The following is a 22,807-nucleotide window of genomic DNA, read 5'->3' as shown; positions in this document are numbered from 1 at the left end:
CCCCTTTTGCTGCCATCCCTTTAAACACGCTCTGGGGCAACTCCACCACCATCGCTGACGGAGACATCCGAGCCTCACTTTCTTTTTCTTTTTTTAACCCAAACCCCAGCATTTTCTACGGCTCCCCCGAGGCGCAATTATGGTGTACAAACGGAGCTGACGTCCCCTTAGCTCTGATCCCAGATATTAACCAGAGCCATCAAAGTGTCACACCGGCGGGGGAACCGGAGAGGGGAAGAAGTTGAACTGGATTCATCCTGTGCGTGGTAAGAGACGCCGACGGACTCCGTATCGAGGCGGTGTATGACGAGCTGCGTTACAGAGCGGGGTGGTGGTGGTGGTGTGTCGGAACTGGGGGTGGGGGGGTGTACTGTAGTGTAGAGCGAGCGGCTGTACACTAGGGCTACAGTAGCGTTCCAACCCCGAGGTGTGTGTGGGGGGATACAGACGAGGCGATCGGCGGGGATGAACGCCGACAAGCGAAAGGTATCGGTGGCAGTTTCATGTTGTGTTATTGTTGTGTTATTGTGTGGTAGTAGCCTATATGAAAAGACGCCACGGTGTCTGGTTTGGTAGATCAGCGAGTGAGTCGTGAGAGCGGGTTTCAGTGACGGGGGTAGGAGAGATAGGCTACACCAGTGTTTTATGACAGAACTACTGCGTTGCGGTTTGCTAGAACTGAACCGTGCATGGGATCTATAGACGCGTGAATGTGTGTGTGAATGTTCTTCGGTCATTTTCAACGCCACATATATGTGGCATAGCTCGGGTCCTATATATATTTCTCGGGATACTGCTTGGGAAACCATTAGGCTGTAAGATAACTTGTGAACTTATGGAGACTGTTGTGAGGCCGAAGTGTTGTGCTGTTATTATAGTAGGCCGTTTAATAAGAAGGGGTTCTCGGTGCGCTGTTTGATCCGATTTCACACAATGAGACGAGACGAGTGTTTGGGAACGGTTACACATTTGACAACTTATGAATTCAATTTCGCAGCATTATTCTTAGACAAAATGGCAATACTCTTATATAACATGCTATATAGGCTACTAATAGCAAATAAGACATTTTTGGATTTTTTTGGGTTCTGGATTATGCCAAAGCGTGCACCGTTAAGGCTGTACTGTAATGTGTTTTTACTGTGCTGTATGAGTAGAAAGCTTTTGCGAACATCCAAATGCACAAGGAGACGTGCACGATATAGCCTACTACCAATCCACAATTACAGCAGAATTGTGTTAATTCTGCGTTGCATTATCTAAAATGTTATTGCAGATACATATGGTTTTGTAAAAACTGAGATTTATGACCAAAGAGAATCATTCAATAGGACAAATTGAACTTGGGCCATGAGGGGAAAAAAAATGGAAAAACATTTTTCACAAGGTGGAAATACCCCCTTCCATAGCCCTGGACCAAGGCATTAGAGCCGGATTCTTTGCCTAGCCGCATGGGCCACACTGCCTGTCTTAAAATAGGGCAATTTTACACTCTAAAATAAACAATAATGGTAATTTATCAATCTATTCTGGAATCAATAATAATTACTCTGAGATCAACGTATTCAATTAATTGAAAAATCGATGTCAAAGGTGGGATTTTATGCTCTTTAAAACAGTGTGAACAGGTTGAATGAGTGTGTTCTGGTGTTGTAGGAATGGGACATGGGATGGACTGCAGCCCGGCTATGAGGGCGCTGTGGGTCGGTCTCTGGCTGCTACTGAGCACCATCTGCCGGCTGAGGTGAGCCACTGCAGGAGGCTGGGTTAAAAGCATAGAGTAAAAAAGATGTTCAAGTGTTTGCAGAAACTGAAACTAATACTAAATATAATGTGTTGGTCATTTTTGTCACAAGTATCTCGCAAGTTGCGACGGGAACTCCGAAGGAGGCGGAGCTTAACGACAATATAACCATATTCACACGGATCCTCGACGGCCTATTGGACGGCTATGACAACAGACTCCGCCCCGGACTGGGAGGTAAGCTACATAATGTGCAGAAAGTAGGCTTACTGAATACTTTCATCGATATACCATAGCCGGTAACCCTTCACCTTTACTACTATTGAGAACGGACAAGTGTGTGTGTGTGTGTGTGTGTGTGTGTGTGTGTGTGTGACACACACATCACACACATACACACACACACAGCACACACACAAGTCCCTACAATACAAAGTAATCATTATTGAATAAACTAAACAATGAAACTGCAACAGTCTTCCCAAGGTGGACTAAGCCTTGTGTAATAATAACACGGTCTGAACCCAAAGCTGCAGACCTTGACCCTTTCACAGCAAAGAGTTACTTCAATAGCATAATATGAAAGCAAGATAACCATTCAATAGCATTCTCCATGGAGGAAAACACGACGTGGCGGCACAGCATTGTTCTCTATTCTCTGAGAAAAAGCAGAGATGTAGAAAGAAAGAACTCGCATTGTTTGGCGAAATCTATTTGATGGATTTCTATGTAGTCATATATAGTCGGTTTTTTCCTTCATGTTTTGCATTACTTTGCAAGACGACACTAAAAGCTTCTCTTGATATTTGTAGCTTTTGGTTGGTGGAACATTTCTGTTGTGTAACCAAAAACTGCCCACAAAGATATTTGTTGCAATAACATACGCCAAAATTTGACCTCGGTTTATCCATCTTTGCAACTACGCACACGGTATGCATTCAAAAATTATATAAAAATAACCTGTGATGTACAAAAAAAAAAGACACCAACAAAGCAAATGTTTTGTGTCTAGTCGACATGTTCAACGATGCTTGTCCTGGAACGGCTACACTCCCTGATCCCAACCCCTCCACTGGCGCCCCTAGTGGTGGTTACAAACACTGCTGCCTTTGGTCACCACGGTTTCTGCACATGTGGGAAATCATAACTTTGATAAGTCACCACTTTCTGGATAAAATAGTAACTTTGATTTATGTTTAATTCAGCTCGGTTTCGATGCAGCTCTCTCAAATTGAGTGCTTTTACATCATCTAGTTTTAACTTTAGAAACACTTTAGAATCATCCGAGTTGTGGCTAAGGCCAGACCCATGGAGGCTGCTCAGGTTAATTCAGTGTTTACATTCACCTGCACACCTGCTTTCACTGTAACGGAAAAGGAAGGTACTAAAAATAGGCCCAATTGATGACGCAACAGATTCCGCATATAGTATAACCCAGCTGGGTGCATGTTTGCATTTTTCAAAAGTTAAAAAAAAAATGGCCAGTTCCCATGTACAATGCTGCTGCCACTGAATTTTGACTCAATAATGTGGTAAAATAATGTACATTTTAAATATATCTATTACTGTTTTTTCATCTGGATGGTAATTTGGCCCAACAGTTAAGTCTTGTGCTTGATATGGATTCTTGTTATAACAGAATCCATATCCTTTATCCTCTAATCCCGCATTTATCCCCCGCTCTGACCTTAACTCAGAACTTCTCTAGCTCCATTGAATATCAATACACTCAGTGATGCTCTGTCGGAAGTTCATTCATCACTTCCCAAGTTGTATGACAGACTGGAATACGGGCCGCTAACTGCTAACTGGTGTTGGTTAAAAGCTGTAACTAGTTTACAGCTAGTTAAAGCGGAGGACACTGACTATCAATACAGCATTCTCCCAGAACTCTCTGACCTCAGCTACCTACCTGCTGCCCCTAAAACCCAGTATATTCCTGCTCGACCAATCTATCCCTGTAACCCGTAAACCTGTGTGTGTGTGTGTGTGTGTGTGTGTGTGTGTGTGTGTGTGTGTGTGTGTGTGTGTGTGTGTGCCCTTGTAAAGGTGACCCAGAGTGTAGTCTGATGTAAAGTGTATAGGAACCAATAACACACAGACACACACACACACACAGCGGCAGTATCAGAGTGTAGGGGGGGGGAATGTCGGATACACATTTTATCCCTTCATCACGCCACCAAATTGTCCTTGAACAAAGTCACTGGAGGAGGGGTACTGGGAGGACCTCAGGTGGGACTATATTTAGACTCTCGTCTGCGGGAAGAGGGAACAACAAGGTGTCTGAACCCTGACCTGCACGCTCGGTCGCTTGCCTTTCTTTCCTGTTCTTTACAGAAAAGGTCACGGAGATCAAGACCAACATCTTCGTGACGAGCTTCGGTCCCGTCTCCGACACAGAGATGGTATGAATGTCCCCGGGGGGAGACTGCCGTTTATCAAGGAGTACAAATGATCCGGCGATATATTATAGTAGCTGCTCATATTCTGTAGCCCTTGGGGCCTCGGGCCTCCTGCTCCAGACGAGTATTTCTAGAAGCAGCAAATTTTATCGGGAAATTGATTGTATTTTTTATGGGTTTTACTTTGTAAAGCGTTGCCAACTAAAAATAAAAATTTTATTTTGGCGATTTAAGGAAAAGGTTTTTAAAGGAGTTTAAAAAAAAAAGACAGAAAAATCCAATGGGATACGAGACAAATAAATCACAACGACCCTATGGAAAACCCCCTCAACAGAGCAGTAATCTGTGTCCCCCTCCCCATCCCCCCAGGAGTACACCATCGACGTGTTCTTCCGCCAGAGCTGGAAGGACGAGCGCTTGTGTTTCAAGGGGCCCATGGAGATGTTACCGCTCAACAACCTGCTGGCCAGCAACATCTGGACCCCCGACACCTTTTTCCTGAACGGGAAGAAGTCCATAGCCCACAACATGACCACGCCCAACAAGCTGCTGCGGCTGCAGGACGACGGCACGCTACTCTACACCATGAGGTCACACACACACACACACACACACACACACACATGCATATAACACATACATACACACACACACACACACACACACCATTTAAACACTCAGTTTAGGCAAAGGAATTTGGAAAGTTGTCCTGTTAGTATTTGCCCTACGCATGTTTTAGGTAGTACTGTCTCCTTTAACAACAGTTCATCGTTAAATACAAGCCATTTCAGAATCTATCCAACTTGTGACATCACAAGTAAGGGTCCAATGACCACAGTCTCCAAACATCGGCTGAACCAGACAAAACATATCTACCGCTTATTTTTCGACAACGGTTGAAGAAGACGTGGCAGCGGCGGTGCCTTGATCTCCTAGCTGAGGGACACTCTGATACTCAGATCACGCCCTGGTTTTTATCTCCATGAGTGAGCCGAGTTCAGCTCAACGACAACAACAACAGCAGCAACAGCAACACTTTATATGAAATATTCACAAGGCAAATGGATGTGGCTTCCTGTCACAGCCCGCCGATCCATCTGCTCCCCGGTTGAAGAGCTGAGCTTCATGGGAGCTACGTCTGCTAATGCCATCAGCGGCGTCCAGCAGGGACATGGATGGTGTTCTGCTAATGGGCCGCTCTTTGAGATGGAAGATGGGTTTATATTACTTATATAATTATACATATATATATATATATATAATTATTAGATTAGGATTCATGTTTTGCATGATGGGAGTCACCAGAGTTCTGGTTTGGGGGGGCGGGACTGTGAAATGTCTCTTGATAAGGCTTTCTGCTCTACTCTATTACAACAGAAGCACACCTTATTACAGTAGAAACACACTGTGCTCTACCACAGTATAAACACACCTTACTACAGTGAGATCACAATGTACTCTACTACAGTAGAAACATACTGTACTACAGTCAGATCACACTGTACTCTACTACAGTAGAAACAGCTTATTACATTAGAAACATACTGTACTTCAGTAACACACTGTACTCTACTACAGTAGAAACAATCTACACTACAGTAAAAAAGGAAACAGTATTACATTTGAGTGAATGCTTAAAAAACACATACTTCATGATTCTTTAGAAACTCTCTTTAGAAACTCTTCTAAACTCTTCTTCTTTAGAAACTCCAACTAACAACCGTTTGATGTATTTAGTGGTGTTGTGGTTTAGGTTGTATTGTTGTCCATGTAGTATACTGAATATAAGACAAGTTTATGTCTGCACGGAGCAGTGACACTAAGTTTACGGTTAATAAAGCATTCATAATAAATACAGACCATTTGGTAGATGTGTTTATCCAAAGCTTTCTACAATACTGTGAGGGCATACACTTATCATACATACTTATCATGGGACTCAAACACCCCTGGCACTGTAGATACCTTGCTCTTCCAGTGGGAATGGAACCCCTAACCCTGGCAGTGTTCATGCCTTGCTCGACCAGTTGATCTGGACAAGATCAGTAACCATAAAATCAGTTTACAGATGGTCTGCTTGTTCTCTTGCTGACTCGCTTACATGCCCGTTTTCCTCATATTCACACTCACACATTAAGCTGAGCAAAGTGCAGTGTTGAGATCCAATGTGACAATCAGTGAGCGGCCATACACTACCATATTTCACGCATACACTGACTGTACCATATGTCACGCACACACACACACACACACACACACACACACACACACACACACACACACACACACACACACACACACACGTCAGTGTCCTCTCGATATTAACATTATACACACTTTATGAAAGTCATGCAATTTCTAGAAATGGATACATACAAGCACACCATGAATACCACTACTTAACAGAATATTGACTGGACAGAATAACCCAGGTTTTTCTCAATCTGTCCAATAGAGGGCACTGTATTTAAATAAATGGTTTTCCAGTCGTTTTTTGTCGGTTTCATATAACAAAATATTTAACTTCACATATAACTCATGGAAACAATTATTGAATCAGTCAAGATTAACACACAAATACTAATAAAAATCCAGTAACAGCAAAGAAAACTAAATCTAGATTTTCTTTTTTCTTAAACCGCTAGGTGGCAGCATTGAACCGTTTATTATCCAAACAATGGTTTCATAATTTTTTACTTCAGAAAAAAGTTACTAAAAAGTTACATAGCATGCATGGCTATTGTAGGTTGATTATACTGCAGCAATTAATTTAACACAAATCATTTTGATATTGATGACTTAATTAAATTTCCATTTTCTACTGTGATTATCCATACACTATTTCTTATTCTATTATTTTATTACTCATTCTATTTTATTTTATTATCTTTTATCTGTATCATATAGCTTTTATTTAATTTAACTTGTTATTTGTTATGTTGCAAAATGGAGAATGCATGTAATTCAAGCATTTCATGTTCATTAATGACTTCTACTACATTCTCATATTTTCCTTTTCTAGATTAACCATAGCGGCAGAATGTCCGATGCAACTGGAAGATTTCCCGATGGATGCCCATGCCTGTCCTCTGAAATTTGGAAGCTGTAAGTGAACCTCTATTTTAGTTCTGTACACTTGATTGACCAGTTTAAGTTCCCTACAGTTTCAAACCATACAATTCCCATCCACTTAAAATGACTACTGTGAAATTACACCAGTTTCTATGGAAACCTCTGCATTCACCATGGAAACGGGTCGCGTTCTTATTTGAATCAATGGGACGGATTTGGTTCATTTGTCAGCTGGTGGTTCCTAAATGACTGTTATTACAAGACAAACGCACTCATTAACACAATGAAACCACCCCATTTACTTTGGTCCCCCACTGTGAACCATTTGTATCCCATATACACTCTCTCTGTTTCTCATGTACACACACACACACACACACACACACACACACACACACACACACACACACATACACACACACACACACACACACACACACACACACACACACACACACACTCTCACCCACGTACACACACACACCCATCAAATAGACAACATATGAATTAACCATCATTCAAACCAAGGGAATCTCTGTGTACGTCATTTTTAAGCGCTGAGAGAGTCTCCTGCTCTGCACAAACCAGTGACCTCACTCCTCCTCCAAATATCCCTGGGGACTTCCTGCGCCGTATTAGCTTACCAGCCAAGGTCTCCCTGATCACATGACCCATGCTGTCGTGCGTCGGATCCCCTCTGATCTCTGAGCTACCTGCCCCAAACGCCAACACGCTGATCCAGGCCCGGAGACACGAGAGGGGGTTGCCAATGACGCATTAGAAGTGATGAAGTTAGGGCGGGCAGTTCAGGTACTAGGTCAAGGAAAGGATTGTTTGAGCGGTTCTGTTTAGGTGTTGGGTTAGAGAGTGTTAGTTAGTTTACCTGTCAAATGTCAAATCAAATGCTACACCACGCAATGCATTTTCATTCATGCATTGTGTATCAAGTTTTCATTGTATCGTTCTAAGTTAGTTGTGTAAGTGTGGTGTTCCCGGGCCCAGCCCTGTGTTATTCCAGCCCTAGTCTGGACATGGTCCTGCCACTGTGCAGCCTACTGTGTTAATCTTGCAGATCTGATATTGCCGTGTTGGTGTTGTTCCTACACTATCATAATTAATGTTGCTCTGAGACCCTTGTTGCAAACTGACCAATCACGCTGTTGTGAGGTCATAGCTTTCATAGCTTTTTTTTTTTTGTTGAAAATACTGTGTTGGGCTCCTTGCTCACATGCTGAGCGAAGGCAAGCATTACAATTATTTCTTTAATATGCCATTTTAATCCATCGATAATAACAAGCGCTCTCAATATAAGGCTAACATTTGATTGTTTGAAATGCCGTGTTATTAAAGAAAGTATTTTTGATGCTAACCTTCTGTTCCACATCCAAACAAGGAGCCGCACTTCAGTGTTTTTCTTGTCCTTTTCTCTCCTTGTTAATCTTGATGTCCCCATGCCAGGGAGGACGGCTCCCGCTAGTTATATGAGCGAGCCAGCAGCTTTATAAACCTCATCCTCTTTAATCAAGCTGTTAAGTCAGGCAAAAATATCGGCTTCATTTAGTCAATTAATTAATTATTTAAATTGTAGTTCCAGTACAATTTGTTTATTAATTTAGCCTGCCCTCTCATTTCATAGTGATTTAGAAGCAAATCGGATATGAAATAATACAACGAATAATACAATGACGAAATGCAGGAGTTGGGATAGAAACAATTTGATTATTTGAGTACAGACTGTAGCCACAGCTTAAGTAACAAATTTAAGTTTAAGCGTTGAAAAGTGATGGAAAACTTACTAACGCTCTCTAACCCAACACCTAAACAGAACTGCTCAGACAATCCTTTCCTTGACCTAGTACCTGAACTACCCGCCCTAACTTCATCACTTCTTATGCGTCGTGGAAACCCCCCTCTGGTGTCACCGGGCCTGGATCAGCGTGTTGGTTAACAACTCTAGAGTTAAAAGTTCTACTTTTAGCTCTAGTTGCCTTGTCTACTATGTTTAAGATAAGTTGCTTTAAATTACCGCGCTACAGCCGTGTGTAGCTTGGTCCTGAAAGCCATTAACCCCTCGCTAATCCTGTGAGCTAGCGGACAGCACTCTCCCCGAGCTAAAGGACCCAGACTGCCCTCTGATGCTGTGTTAATCACCAATATATACCCCCCTCGCCCCTCTCTCTCTCCCCCCCCCCCCCCCCCGTTTCTCTCCCTTTCTCTGTTTATGTCCCAAGGATATTATTTTAGCTTTAGCTCTGCTAGTGTAGTTTCATTAAGTCTGCCATAGAGGCAGAGTAAATTGATTAAAAATAATTACACTGACAAAAATGTACACAATACGGAAACATGTATTGGTTGTAAGTAGTACCATCTACATTTTGGTCACTCCTACAAATTCTGAGCTGGACCACTCCAGGTCCATAGAGTTAAAGTCATGCCATGTCTTTGCTCCCACCCTCTACTGAGCTGCTGTGATTAAAGATGTTTTCTGCAAGCCATGCTTGTGCTACATGGTCGCTCTATTATCTTGAATAGTAGAATCATAATGCATGATTATGTAATATATATATATGTTAATCACTGGGCAAACTCCCCTGACATGGTACCACAAATATAGTTCATTTTAACATTGGCAATTTGCTGCCTTTATTGATAGCATAACCATGCTCCTAGTTTCTATACATCTACTCATGTCATAGATATATGCACACAGTAATCTGTTGACCTGATACACTCATGGCTCCAGATTACAGACATGATGTTGTCAGTTTATGTTTAGCGTGCCGGCTTCTCGAACACAACAATTGCTTCTCAGATGTCGTGTTCTTCTCTAAAACACCTGGAGACCAGCTCCGTTGATCGGGATTGGATATTGTTTGATGACATAGCCATTTAGAAGCCATGGTTTTGTAATTCTGTGGTTTTCTCAAGCGGAGTTTGGAAATGGAATTCTGCAATGGAATTCTGAAATGGATTGTGAAATCGAATTGTCAAGAAGAATTATGAAGTGGAATCTGAAATGCCACATTCTAAATTGTGAAAGAAGACAATGCATAACATTATATTGGTAGTGAGTTGGAAGGACTGGATTGTGGGACAATCTCCTGAAATAGCCTATAGGAGATTAATGGGAGGCAGTGGCTCAGGAGATAAAGCAGGTTGTCTAGCAACCAGAGAGCTGCTGGTTCCATTCTCTGCTGTGATTGCGTATATTGTGTATATGGATGGTGATCATGTGTTTGTGTGTTTGTGTGTTTGTGTGTTTGTGTGTTTGTGTGATTGTGTGCGTGTGTGTGTGTGCGTGCGTGCGTGCGTGTGCTTGTGTGTGATTGCGTGTGCGTGTGATTGCGGGTGCGTGTGATTGCGTGTGCGTGTGATTGCGTATGCATGTGATTGCGTGTGTGCGTGCACGTGCATGCGTGCGTGTGTGCGTGTGTGCGTGCGTGCGTTCGTGCGTTCGTGCGTGTGCGTGCTGAATGAATAGGTAAATGCCAAAACAACCACGAGTTATAAAAGGGCTGGAACGTGAAAACTCATGGGGGGAAATAGTAACAATACAGAGGCATAGAGTCAGCGAGTATCTGAATGGCCACTATAATATATCCTATAGAACGGTCTGTCTGGGCCTCCTCACAGAAGATAAGATGTTGTGGGCCGTGTTTGTCTTTGTGCTTTACAAACAGCTGAGTTTGCAAATCACGACAACGTACAGAAATACCAGAGCTCCTCTGCCCATCACCGTTTAGCGAGTCAATAGGGAAACAAGGAAGGCTTTCACCTTATGGCTCCCTACTGTAGTGTCCTACCTTATAACTCCTTACTGCAGCGTCCTATCACCTTATAACTCCTTACTGTAGTGTCTTTCTACCTTATAACTCCTTACTGTAGTGTCCTACCACCTTATAGCTCCCTACTGTAGTGTCCTACCACCGTATGGCTCCCTACTGTAGTGTCCTACCACCTTATAGCTCCCTACTGTAGTGTCCTACCACCTTATGGCTCCCTACTGTAGTGTCCTACCACCTTATGGCTCCCTACTGCAGCATCCTACCACCTTATGGCTCCCTACTGCAGCATCCTACCACCTAGCTCCCTACTAGTGTCCTACCACCTTATAGCTCCCTACTGCAGCATTCTACCACCTTATGGCTCCCTACTGTAGTGTCCTAACACCTTATAGCTCCCTACTGTAGTGTCCTACCACCTTATAGCTCCCTACTGAAGTGTCCTACCACCTTATAACTCCGTACTGTAGTGTCCTATCACCTTATAGCTCCCTACTGAAGTGTCCTACCACCTTATAGTTCCTTACTGTAGTGTCCTACCACCTTATAACTCCGTACTACAAAAGGGTATAACTCTTCCCTATTGTAACTCTTACTACAGCGAGGGATCGGGACACAACTGCCCTTTTAACACCACTGATGATCATTAAATAGACTGAGCCCAGTCTACTTGACGCAGTCTGTACAGAGTTTGAGTATAATAGTTAGGGTTTCATCCAAACATTTCAAAAGCACAGACTGAACGGTCGCTCCTAAAAGTGACTCGGCAGCACAGATGTAATGAAAGTAATAATATGAATGAAAGGATCAAAGGATTAGGGCACTGTTGTAACAGTTATTAAACTACAATCCCACACGCTGGCTCTCGTGTTGTAATCGCACATGACAGAACAACTTGAACCGTTTGTAAAACAACTGTGTACAAAGTCTGCCAGGCAATGGTCTTGCTCTCCCTGTACAGAGAGTAGAGTGAGCCAAGTCTGCAAGCCAAGTTCTCATAGGGTTTCACATTTTAAAGGGCCATCCTGGTGTGTCTTCACCATGGATGATAACTGCAAGAACAACTGGTGACGTGGCTGTTCTAGAATCGTTGGTCAAGAACTATCAACATGGCGGCCTGTCTTATGGAACTTCAGATCGTATGATTGAAACCCTCCTATGGAAAGTCACAGGTCGTTTTTTCAGTGCTGACTTGGGCACATCAGCAGCTGAATGGTCAGAACCCCTATCCCACTTCCACCCTCCTCATGATGGATGTCCCCCCTCTACGTCACCCTCACCATTTCTCATGATAAATATACGCCTCCATCTCACCTCCAACCTTCTCATGATGGATGTCCCCCTCTACGTCATCTCCAACCTTCTCATGATAAATATACCCCTCTACGTCACCTCCACCCTCCTCATGATGGATGTCCCCCTCTACGTCACCTCCACCCTCCTCATGATGGATGTCCCCCCTCTACGTCACCTCCACCCTCCTCATGATGGATGTCCCCCTCTACGTCACCTCCACCCTCCTCATGATGGATGTCCCCCCTCTACGTCACCTCCACCCTCCTCATGATGGATGTCCCCCCTCTACGTCACCTCCACCCTCCTCATGATGGATGTCCCCCCTCTACGTCACCTCCACCCTCCTCATGATGGATGTCCCCCCTCTACGTCACCTCCACCCTCCTCATGATGGACCATCCGCCCGCCTCTCTCTCTCTGACAGGATGACTAGCATCCCTCTCAGAACCAACTACCATGATTAGCTGCATTAGCAACAGCATTAGCGTGTTAGTGTACTGCTCATTAACACATGTCCGATTAGGGAAATCACCAGACAACACAAACCCCCTTTCCTTCATTCATTCATTCATTCATTCATCGTGTGGGGGTCATGTCACTGTTCTGATCTGAACTATGATAGGTTCCTTTCAGGGATCCTAGTTTCTTTAATAGAAACCTAAAAAAAACGCTCTGCACCTGCTAGCTGTACCATTTTCCCTCAGCCCTACAGAGGGGTTGATGAACATTATTTTACCTTATTGTTATTTTGCTATGATTGCATATTGTACCACCTGGCACTTATTGCATTCCAAGCCATCCAAGTAAAACTGTTTCATGACAGATCTGCGTACGATGCAAATTTGGCACATTGAGAGGGGGACTTGAATGGCCGCCAAACACACGAGTCTGATGCCAAAGTTGTTAAAATTCAACTTTTATATTAAATATAATTGCCCGCCAGGAACTCGGAATATCCCTACCGTGAATCCCCTAAAGGCTGTTAGAGGAACAACATGCTAGTTGTTGTTCCTCTAACAGCCTTTAGGGGATTCAACTTTGGCATTTTACTTTCTATCTATTTTACTTTTTACTTATCTATTATTTTATTTTATTGTATGACAATGTTTATATGTGAAGCACTTTGAGTCTGCCTTGTGTATGAAAAGTGCTATATAAATAAAGTTGCCTTGCCTTGCCTTGCCTAACCTGAATCCCCTAAAGGCCATTAGAGGAACTACATGCCAGTCTCTTACGTGAACCAATTAAAGGCTGTTCGAGGAGGGTTTGTCCATGCCTGTCCCCCCTTGCTGGGCAGCAAAGCTGCCGCTTGGCTGGGCTCTGTGTAGATGTGAGCAAGTAGGTTATATGCCTGGATGAACTTTGAACTCTTTATGTTACATGTGTCACAAGCAGCTGACACCTCAATCCAATTAGAGGCCGGATTTAGTACCTGCTGCTCTGGCGCCGTTTTCATGGGAACTTGTGTATACATGAACAACATAAATACACATACATGCATACATACATACACATACATACAGGCCTATACATATCTAAACAAATATATATATAAAGTATATAAACACAAAATTACAGAAATGAGAATTTTACATGAAGCATGAAGTAGAATCCAAATCTAAAGGACTATCAGCCAGCAGCCCTCCATCAAAAGGTTTCTGTCACCCACATATTGAATCGCATCAGACTGACGACCGGCTCGACTAAATGAAGCTTTCGATGGTTTGTTGTTTGTTTCCACCAGAACATGCCTAATCCCGGGACTAGTACGTGTGTGTGACTAAGTCGGGTGTGTGTGTGTGTGTGTGTGTGTGTGTGTGTGTGTGTGTGTGTGTGTGTGTGTGTGTGTGTGTGTGTGTGTGTGTCTTGTTTGTGTGTATATGTGTGCTTGGCTGGGTGTGTTTGATCTGATAATCCACGCGAGGTTAGCCGGGTCGAGTTAAATTGCTGTGAAGTCATCTAACACTAGCGCTCGGATTAATTCAATACTCAGAGTCTGAATAATGCACTTGAGACACTGGAAGACACACACGCACACACATATACATGTGCATGCATCAGCTTTGTTTTCCTCAACCTTTTTGGCCTTTTAAATTGTGTGTGTGTGTGTGTGTGTGTGTGTGTGTGTGTGTGTGTGTGTGTGTGTGTGTGTGTGTGTGTGTGTGTGTGTGTCCTTAAGCAAGGCTTCATCAATTTCCGGTGAAAGTTTTCAACATCAGAGAAATCCCTGTTTTTAATCAACATGCACTACCAATTCAACCCACGCATCCCTCTTACATTGTTGATATGAAGGGATATGATTATGGGTATTATTTTTGGGAACTTAATAGCCTTTTCTTCTGTAATTCTAACCCTTTACCAGTGTATGTTCAATAGGCTTGTGTTTTATGGCTCTCATTAACTTTTACTGGCCATAATTGATGCAAACAAAATGCAAGCAAAATGCTAACAGAATGCTAACAAAACGCTAACAAACCTCTCGCTGTATTTATAGCTATAATGTTATGTAAGTGATAATGTATAGAACGCCGGTCATTATCGGGAAATAAGCCCCGACAGGGCGAACAGGACACAGACGCGAAGCAGAGGTGTCTTGCTTCGCCCTAAAGGGGCTTATTCAAGATAATGACCGGCGACGTTCTATACATTATCCCGCTTATTACACAGTTACTTGCAAAAACGAAAAAATTACTTGACACTCTGTGTCTTTCTACAATGGCCAATCGTAGTGTTGATCAGCAGAGAAATAGTCCGCCCAAGACGTTGACGTCGCTTAGCAACCGAATCCGCTGGGGTTGATAAGTTACCGGACTTGCGGAGTGATACGAAAGATGTGAAAAAAATCCACTTTCCTTGACAGCGGTCATTATATGCTTAGCAACGGTCATTATTGAAAAATAATTCACTGTCGGAAGTCAGGAAGGCCCATGCAAGTGAACGGAGCGTTCCATAGCATTGAGAGGAGCTGTGTAATAATGTTAAATAATCGAACACAGCTTGCCAGTAGACAAGATGTTTAATAACCTGTTAATAACACTGAACTAGATGTTTATAAGCCAAGTGTTTGGTTCATCATTGATTGCAGCCCTCACTACATCTGTCTCTTTCACTACTCCTGGTTCACAGTATGCTGTTCAGGGCCTTGCATGGCAGCCTCTCCCTGTGTGTGTGTGTGTGTGTGTGTGTGTGTGTGTGTGTGTGTGTGTGTGTGTGTGTGTGTGTGTTTAAATGAAAGGTATTAATTTTAAAGCTCTGAGAGTGGTCACAGTATAGCTAGGAGGGATGGCTGTAGTATTTGATGTAAATGTAGTCCATTTAGCTTTTCCTTCACTGTAACACGACTTATCTCTTTATGGACGGCGTGTGTGGGGAATGTGAGTGTGCATCTGTGTGCGTGTGCGTGTGCATGTGTGTGTGTTTGTATGTGCCCGTGCATGTTTACATGCTGGTATGAAAACCATGGTTCGGTGGTACAGTATAGGGATGGATATTATAGACATGAATTGGAGTTTTGTAATCTTGTTCTAAACTACGTCACATATGTAATTTGACGTAACAATTGTATTCATTGTTATTCAAGAATGTGTGAAGTTATTTTCATCTAGAGTGTCTCCAGGTTAACAGCCGGGGGGGGGGGGGGGGGGGGGGGTCTGTCCAGGTCAGAGGTCACTGAGCTGGCAGCAGGTCAGCTCCCTACAGACATCATTAGATATAAGCTAATCAGGGGGAAGGATCAGCCTGACACGCACAGAGGTGTTGCTAAAACCTTGCAAAAATTAAGGATGAATCACTCTTTACATAATAAAATATAACCTTTGACCTTCATTAGCTGACCACCATGCAGCGGCTAGAAGGCTACGTCGTGTATTGAAATCTCTATGAAGACATTTATATACACACATCATTTAACACCACTAATAGAGGCAGCAGTCTCTAGTCACCCTTCATCACACCACTCAAACAGCAGCCTCCTTAACTTCATCGTGTGTGTCTCTTCTGTCTCCGCAGACGCCTACCCCATCTCGGAGGTGGTGTACACCTGGACCCAGGGGGCGTCCAAGTCGGTGGTTGTGGCTGAGGAGGGCTCCAGACTTAACCAGTACCATCTGATTGGTCAGACGGCCGGCACAGAGGACATCTCCACCAGCAGAGGTAGGGATACAACTCTCACTGGCCTCCAATGCTCTAGCTAGAAGCCTCCCCCCAGAAGTTCGGTTTTTATCATTGCAAGACTACCTGATCAGAAGTTCTGATATAAGATAGTAGAACTGCTGGATCCAAGATCACCTTGACCCCCAACTCACCAACTAGGGCACCCCTGGATATATGCAAGGTGCCCCCCCTGGATCTATGCAAGGTGCCCCCTTACCCTACCCTGCCCCTCAGAGCTTGTGGGAGAAAAAACGGCAAACGAGGGAGAGAGGGATGAAGAGTGAAAGAGAGTCGATAGATGAATCGCAAGGATTTGAGGACGCCTCCCACACACAGCTGTCTCTGTAGACGACCAGAAGGGATCACTAATACCTAGACTGAACCATCAGGAGCATGGGAGATCATCTAACCATCGCCTAAACCATTAGGGCGGGGCTGTGTGATCCCTGACTCCGTACTGGACCTTTAGAGCAGAGGTGTACCATCACTCATCCCTGGACTGAACCATTATAGGAGGTGCCAGAGGACACTTAAGCCTGGACTGAACCATTAGAGAAGGGGTCAGAGGATCACTCATCCTGGGTCTGAGGTGCAGGCTCTGCGGGGTTAATCCCCGCCAAAGGCCCTGTCGGTTGTGCTTTTACCGAGTGACGTCTCGCGGCACGGTGGGATGGGCCACGGCGTCGCAGCGCGAGCGCAGCACCAGGCATCTGCTTAACTCCGTTATGTAAAGCGCTATGATAATACAGCGCCAGAGAGATCCTGTAATCCTAATGTAATGCAGAAGGCTCCTTCTACTCACATCTGACCAGGCAAGAGGATGTTAACATCAACATAACGTTCGTCACGGATTGCCCTCCACACATAGCGTCACAGCCGTTGATAATACATGCAATCACTTTCCATGCAACGCAGAGCTGCAGAAATGCATTATTAGTACGGGTGATGTCCATTGGCAGTTGAACCCCGTAGTGGACACAACAAGTCTCTCCTATGCCACCTCTCACGCTGCCTGCACCTCCTGCATGCACACACACACACACACACACACACACACACACACACACACACACACACACACACACACACACACACACACACACACACACACACACACACACCTAAGCCTCCAGACCCCTCCTCCTCCATCACACCCTGACTGGTGGGGTGGTGGAGGGAGGAGGATGGGTTGGAGGGGGGGGGGGGGGGAACCACGGTTAGCTTAGATAATCTGAGGAGCAAACGGTCTTTAGCTCGCCAAGAATAGCAGGGGCTAGCCTCTTACCTACGGGTTTAGCCCAGCAGAAGGTAAAGTTATACACGTGTGTGACTCGGGCCGGGGCAAAGCCCATGAAGCACTCTCCGTGTGTACTCTCATTAAGTACTAACAAGAGAAATCCAAACAAAAACACGGAAACATACCAATGAAAATACCTACCCTCTTACAAAACCTGTAGTCTGACCCTTAAAGACAGTTGAACATTGTAGGAACGATGTATTATATCAGCGCTGGCAACCATTGCAAATAGTCCCCACATTTAATGGTCTGGGAATCTCTTGGGGAGCTCACTGTGGAGCAGCAGGAGGCCAGGTGAGGAGAGAGGAGGAGGGAGAGAGGAGCCAGGAGGAACAGGAAGGGAGTAGCAGGGAGCCAGCAGGAGACCCCTTCCTCAGCTCAACTCACCAGTTAATGAGCATGGCGGCGCTGTTCTCCGCTATGAACGGCAGCTCCCCGTGCACGCTCCAGAAGCCCAGCAGTAAAATCCACCAGACCCGCATCGTGGTTCCCTCTCAGGTCCTCAGAAGAGTCAAGGGTCCCACGGACGGAGCAGGGCTGCAGGTCAGAGGTCACCGGAGCCCGGCCCGGGGACTGGGACGCCTGCCTGTCGACATAGTGCTGGTCTGCTGCCGGAGAGCAGAAGAACATCCACAAACCCTCTCCTCCTCCTCCTCCTCCTCCCCCCTTACTCTTGGGTCACCTCAGCCCACCCCCGCCCCAGGCATCTGCTCACCTGCCAAAGATAACAGACACCCCAATCTGCGCCCTGGTCCCTCTTTCGTTTTGTTTGTTTGGGATTTTCTGTTTTTTTTTTCCAGATAAAGCTGAGAAAGGAATGAACTGTCCTGAATCAAGTGTCTGTAGCCCGGCCTGACAGAATGGAATGGGTTGTTGCAGCCAGGGGGAGAGGGAGCGAGAGAGAGAGAGAGAGAGAGAGAGAGAGAGAGAGAGAGAGAGAGAGAGAGAGAGAGAGAGGGAGCGAGAGAGAGGGAGCGAGAGAGAGAGAGAGGGAGCGAGAGAGAGAGAGAGGGAGCGAGAGAGAGAGAGAGAGGGAGGGAGCGAGAGAGAGAGAGGGAGCGAGAGAGAGAGAGAGAGAGAGAGAGGGAGGGAGCGAGAGAGAGAGAGAGAGAGAGAGCAAGAGAGAGAGAGAGAGAGCGAGAGCTAGAGAGAGAGAACGAGAGTCCTGCAGGATGCAGATTGTGTCAGGGGATTAGGGCGAGAGAGAAATGGGATTTTGCCAGGAGGAAAGCCACCGTCATCTGTGAGTTTCAGTGTCCGAGCTTCGGTTGAGGGATTTCTTTTTTCAGGAAAGAGAGAGAGCAAAAAAAACCCTGAAATGCAATCTTCAGTTTGTCAACAGGATGTGATATTGTACTAACAGCAGCATTCCCTAGTCACATTTAATACACACACACAGAACGACTACCCATGCATAGATATATGCTGATCTTACTGTACTGGTAATGCTTTTTATTTGTCATCATGCCAGTTGACCCATATGTCATTGTCTGATGCTATTTTAAACCATTTAATACATTTTAATTTCCAAGCATGCTTTAGGAATTGCATTGCATTTGTTCTACTTTCTCTTATATCTGCTAAGGGGATGTCAATAGCTTGGCATCCCTCTTGCTGTTTCATGCAACTCCTAAAGAATAATGACACTGAACTAGACACTGACACAGCAAAGGAATTGTACCTTTTGGACACAAGGAAAACATAGTTACGAATTGGAAAATGGAAAAACCTGAAATTAGTCAAATAAAATATTATTATGAGTCTTGTCTAACACTGAACCTAGTTTGGTCTTGCTTGCTCGACATAAATTCTTTCAGCCGCAGCAGATGACCTGTCCTTTTAATCTGTAGTTTCACCTCTCACATGCAACCTCAAATAATCCAGTTTTTCAGAAAACTACAACTAGCATCAGGGTGCTCTGAGGACAGCCGGACACTGTGATCAATGTTGTTCTTTGTGTGTGTGTGTGTGGGTGCTCCCTGCGTGCGTGTGCGTGTGCGTGTGTGTGTGTAACACAGGTCAGTACACGGTGATGATGTGTCACTTCTACCTGAAGAGGAAGATTGGCTACTTTGTGATCCAGACCTACATGCCATGCTTCATGACCGTCATCCTGTCCCAGGTCTCCTTCTGGCTCAACCGGGAGTCTGTGCCCGCACGCACCGTCTTCGGTGAGCCCCAACCCTAAGTGGAAAAAAAGTCGCATGAAATTGGTAGCGTTTTGCTGAACCTATTTATAGCCAAGGCATGTTCATAGACATTATTCCTCGAGAGGCCGTATTGGTTAGTTAGTGGGGAAAGCGTCGAGAACCGTGACTCCGTGGAACTGTGTTGTGAGTGGTACCTGGGTGGGGAAATGGGACGCAGAGTTAAAGATAACGGCGTTTCGTTGACATGCCTTTACGCACGCGGCAGAGTGCCTTCAGGGCTTCCTGCCAGGAATCTTCTGAAGTCAGGTGACATAGTATAAAGAGCCACAAAGTAAATGTCCAGAGCAGGGTGTGATGGAGGAATAGGTGCCTTATAATTTGATCATATCTAAAATTTGTCTAAAAGACAATAAAATAAATGCAATAAATAGAAAGTACAAAAAGTTAAAATAATAATAATTGTAGTAGTCGTGCTGTTATATCCTATTTGGATATCTCAGAGCGACTGAGCCCCTCAAAGTATTTAGAGTTTGTGAAAACAAAGTTTTCTGGTTTTGACGGTGGTCTGGTGGTACCTCAACCTAACCGCCAGCCTCCCCCCCCCAGGCGTCACCACCGTGCTCACCATGACCACCCTCAGCATCAGCGCCAGGAACTCGCTGCCCAAGGTGGCGTACGCCACCGCCATGGACTGGTTCATCGCCGTCTGCTACGCCTTTGTCTTCTCGGCGCTCATCGAATTCGCCACCGTCAACTACTTCACCAAGAGGAGCTGGGCGTGGGACGGCAAGAAGGCCATGGAGGCCCAGCAGCCCAAGGTGTGTGTGTGTGGACCTAGATGACACGCAAACGTGTGCGCGCACGTGCGTGCGTGCGTGCGTACGTGCGTGCGTGCGTGTGTGTGGCCACGAATATTAACTTCAAAAAAATATATACATAAAATGTGTGTGTACCCACATTAGACTCAAATTTGAGTGTGTGTGTGTGTCTATGTGTGTGTGTGTGTGTGAGACCAGAGCATTTGGTGTGTCATTGGCGCGCCGGTCAGGCGTTATATGCGCGGCTACTTATGCGTCATACTGGAAATGTACTGTCACTTGTGCTCCCCCAGAAAAAGGACCCACTGGCGCTGTCCAAGAAGCCCAACAACAGCTGCTCCTTAGGGTCCATGAACTACCCCCCCCACCTGAACAAGGACGCCTCCATCTCCACCATCTCCAACAGCACGGCGGTGCAGCTGAAGACGTCCGAGGCCAAGCCGCCCGACTCCAAAAAGACTTACAACAGCGTGAGCAAGATCGACAAGATGTCTCGCATCGTGTTCCCCGTGCTGTTCGGGACCTTCAACCTGGTGTACTGGGCCACGTACCTCAACAGAGAACCTGTGATCAAGGGAGCCGACGAATCTCCGTAGAAACCTCCCGCTCCTCTCTCTCTCGCTCTGTCTCTCTCTCTCTCTCTCTGACCTCTGACCTTCAGGATTTGATAACAATTACCGAGCACTTATCCTCGTCGAGTCACTTAATCATTTTATTTTTATTTTTTATTTTTAAGAATACCATTGCATGTCCAAGCTTCTATTGTCATGGTTGGACTACATGTTTATCTACAATTTGTTTCCCACCGATACAATCCAACATTGAGTGTTGATATTTATTTCTTCTTTTGACTCCAAATAGCGTTTAAACATAAAGCAAGGCCGAATGCTATGCAAAACGACACCCGTGGTGCCACCTACTTCCACATCCCCGCTTTGGAAACAAAGAAAGAGAGGTTAGAATTGGCCCATGAGCAGACCTTGCTTCCTTATTAAAAGCAGAACCAATAGCCATGCTAGTTGCCTTCCAAGTGTAAAAACTCACTGAATGCACTGAAATCCCGCCATTTACCTTTTTTATTTATTTATTTATTTATTTTTTTTAAAGGCAGATGTGACAACCATCAGCAAATATTGTTTTGGCTTAATTTTAGCTTTTGAAAATACGTTTTTATTTAAGGGCAGCTTTTGTTTAAGAGTTGCTGTGTTGAAATCCATTGTATGTACATACATATATATCCCCTGCTTATAAAGAAGCCCTATTAATCATGGTCAAGTTTGCTTCTACGTTATGCAGGTGATGCAACATAAAGTTACTCTTAGCTTAGTGCTTCATTGACTGGGTTTACAGAGTTAGCATCGGAATAGCGTGTGCTTTGGCGGTTTTGAGAAGATATTTGATGCTTTTTTCAAACTTGTGGCTTTTTCAATATTTTTGTTTGTCTCGTTTATATGCGCTTTGATGAAAATTGTGAATATTCTTAACATTTTGATGCTTTTAAAGGGACAACTTTTTGTCCTGATAGGTTAGTCGCTGTAGATTGAGCTTGAGTAGCGCCTTAGCTAGCTAACAGAATGATTGGATTGTTGCATTTTGACAGTTAGCAATTTGATCCTTCTTAAATCATATTGCTTGTTATTTTTAAAATGTTGACATGAAATACTTAAAAGATCAAATCATTGTTTTAAGTTTTTCAAATGCCATAAATAGCCAAGAACAATTTTAAATGACATTTTTTTTTTTTTTTTGCTAATTGACCCTTGACCTCAGAAACCTAAGTGCAGCTTTTTACATTGCGTTGGTTACAAAATATTTCTAACACTGTACTGTAATATTGTTCACAGAACGGTAGTATTATACAAAAAAGGGAAAGAGTTCTGGGTACTTTATAGATCACTAGGAGTGGCTGCAGGTCTTCTCATATGAACGGCACGTCACTTTTTAATTAGCTAATACTGCTAAAGGTCATTGGAATACCCAAGTAATATTGGATTATTACAGTCAAACTTACTTTATGTACAGCTGTTCTTTAATGCAAATGTCAGAAGCAATAAATACATGCTCATACAAATTAGTACCAACTGTGAAAAT

General features: G+C 44.3%; 2 protein-coding genes across 2 annotated transcripts in view; one reads left to right on the top strand and one right to left on the bottom strand.

The window, feature by feature from the left end:
* Positions 1 to 18,230, bottom strand: part of gabrb3 (gamma-aminobutyric acid type A receptor subunit beta3) — a gene marked incomplete at its 5' end in the record, with an annotated part of 38,302 nt that extends 20,072 nt beyond the window's left edge. The window contains one exon of the mRNA XM_084472797.1: positions 18,136 to 18,230. Coding sequence (XP_084328923.1) covers positions 18,136 to 18,230 — 95 coding nt within the window. The remainder of the gene's footprint in view (positions 1 to 18,135) is intronic.
* gabra5 (gamma-aminobutyric acid type A receptor subunit alpha5) lies at positions 408 to 21,828 on the top strand. Its single transcript, XM_084472799.1, has 10 exons — positions 408 to 486; positions 1,657 to 1,744; positions 1,857 to 1,981; positions 4,085 to 4,152; positions 4,519 to 4,739; positions 7,172 to 7,254; positions 16,308 to 16,451; positions 19,767 to 19,919; positions 20,505 to 20,716; positions 21,010 to 21,828. Exons 2-10 carry the CDS (start codon positions 1,659 to 1,661, stop codon positions 21,310 to 21,312), a joined length of 1,395 nt encoding a protein of 464 aa, XP_084328925.1. The 5' UTR covers positions 408 to 486; positions 1,657 to 1,658; the 3' UTR covers positions 21,313 to 21,828.
* The last annotated feature ends 979 nt before the right edge of the window (positions 21,829 to 22,807 follow it).

The sequence above is a fragment of the Micromesistius poutassou genome, assembly GCF_964030765.1.
Source record: "Micromesistius poutassou genome assembly, chromosome: 9".
In the NCBI taxonomy this organism is placed as follows: Eukaryota; Metazoa; Chordata; class Actinopteri; order Gadiformes; family Gadidae; genus Micromesistius; species Micromesistius poutassou.
Note: the sequence above shows the minus strand (reverse complement) of the source record. Positions and strands in the feature narration are given on the sequence as shown.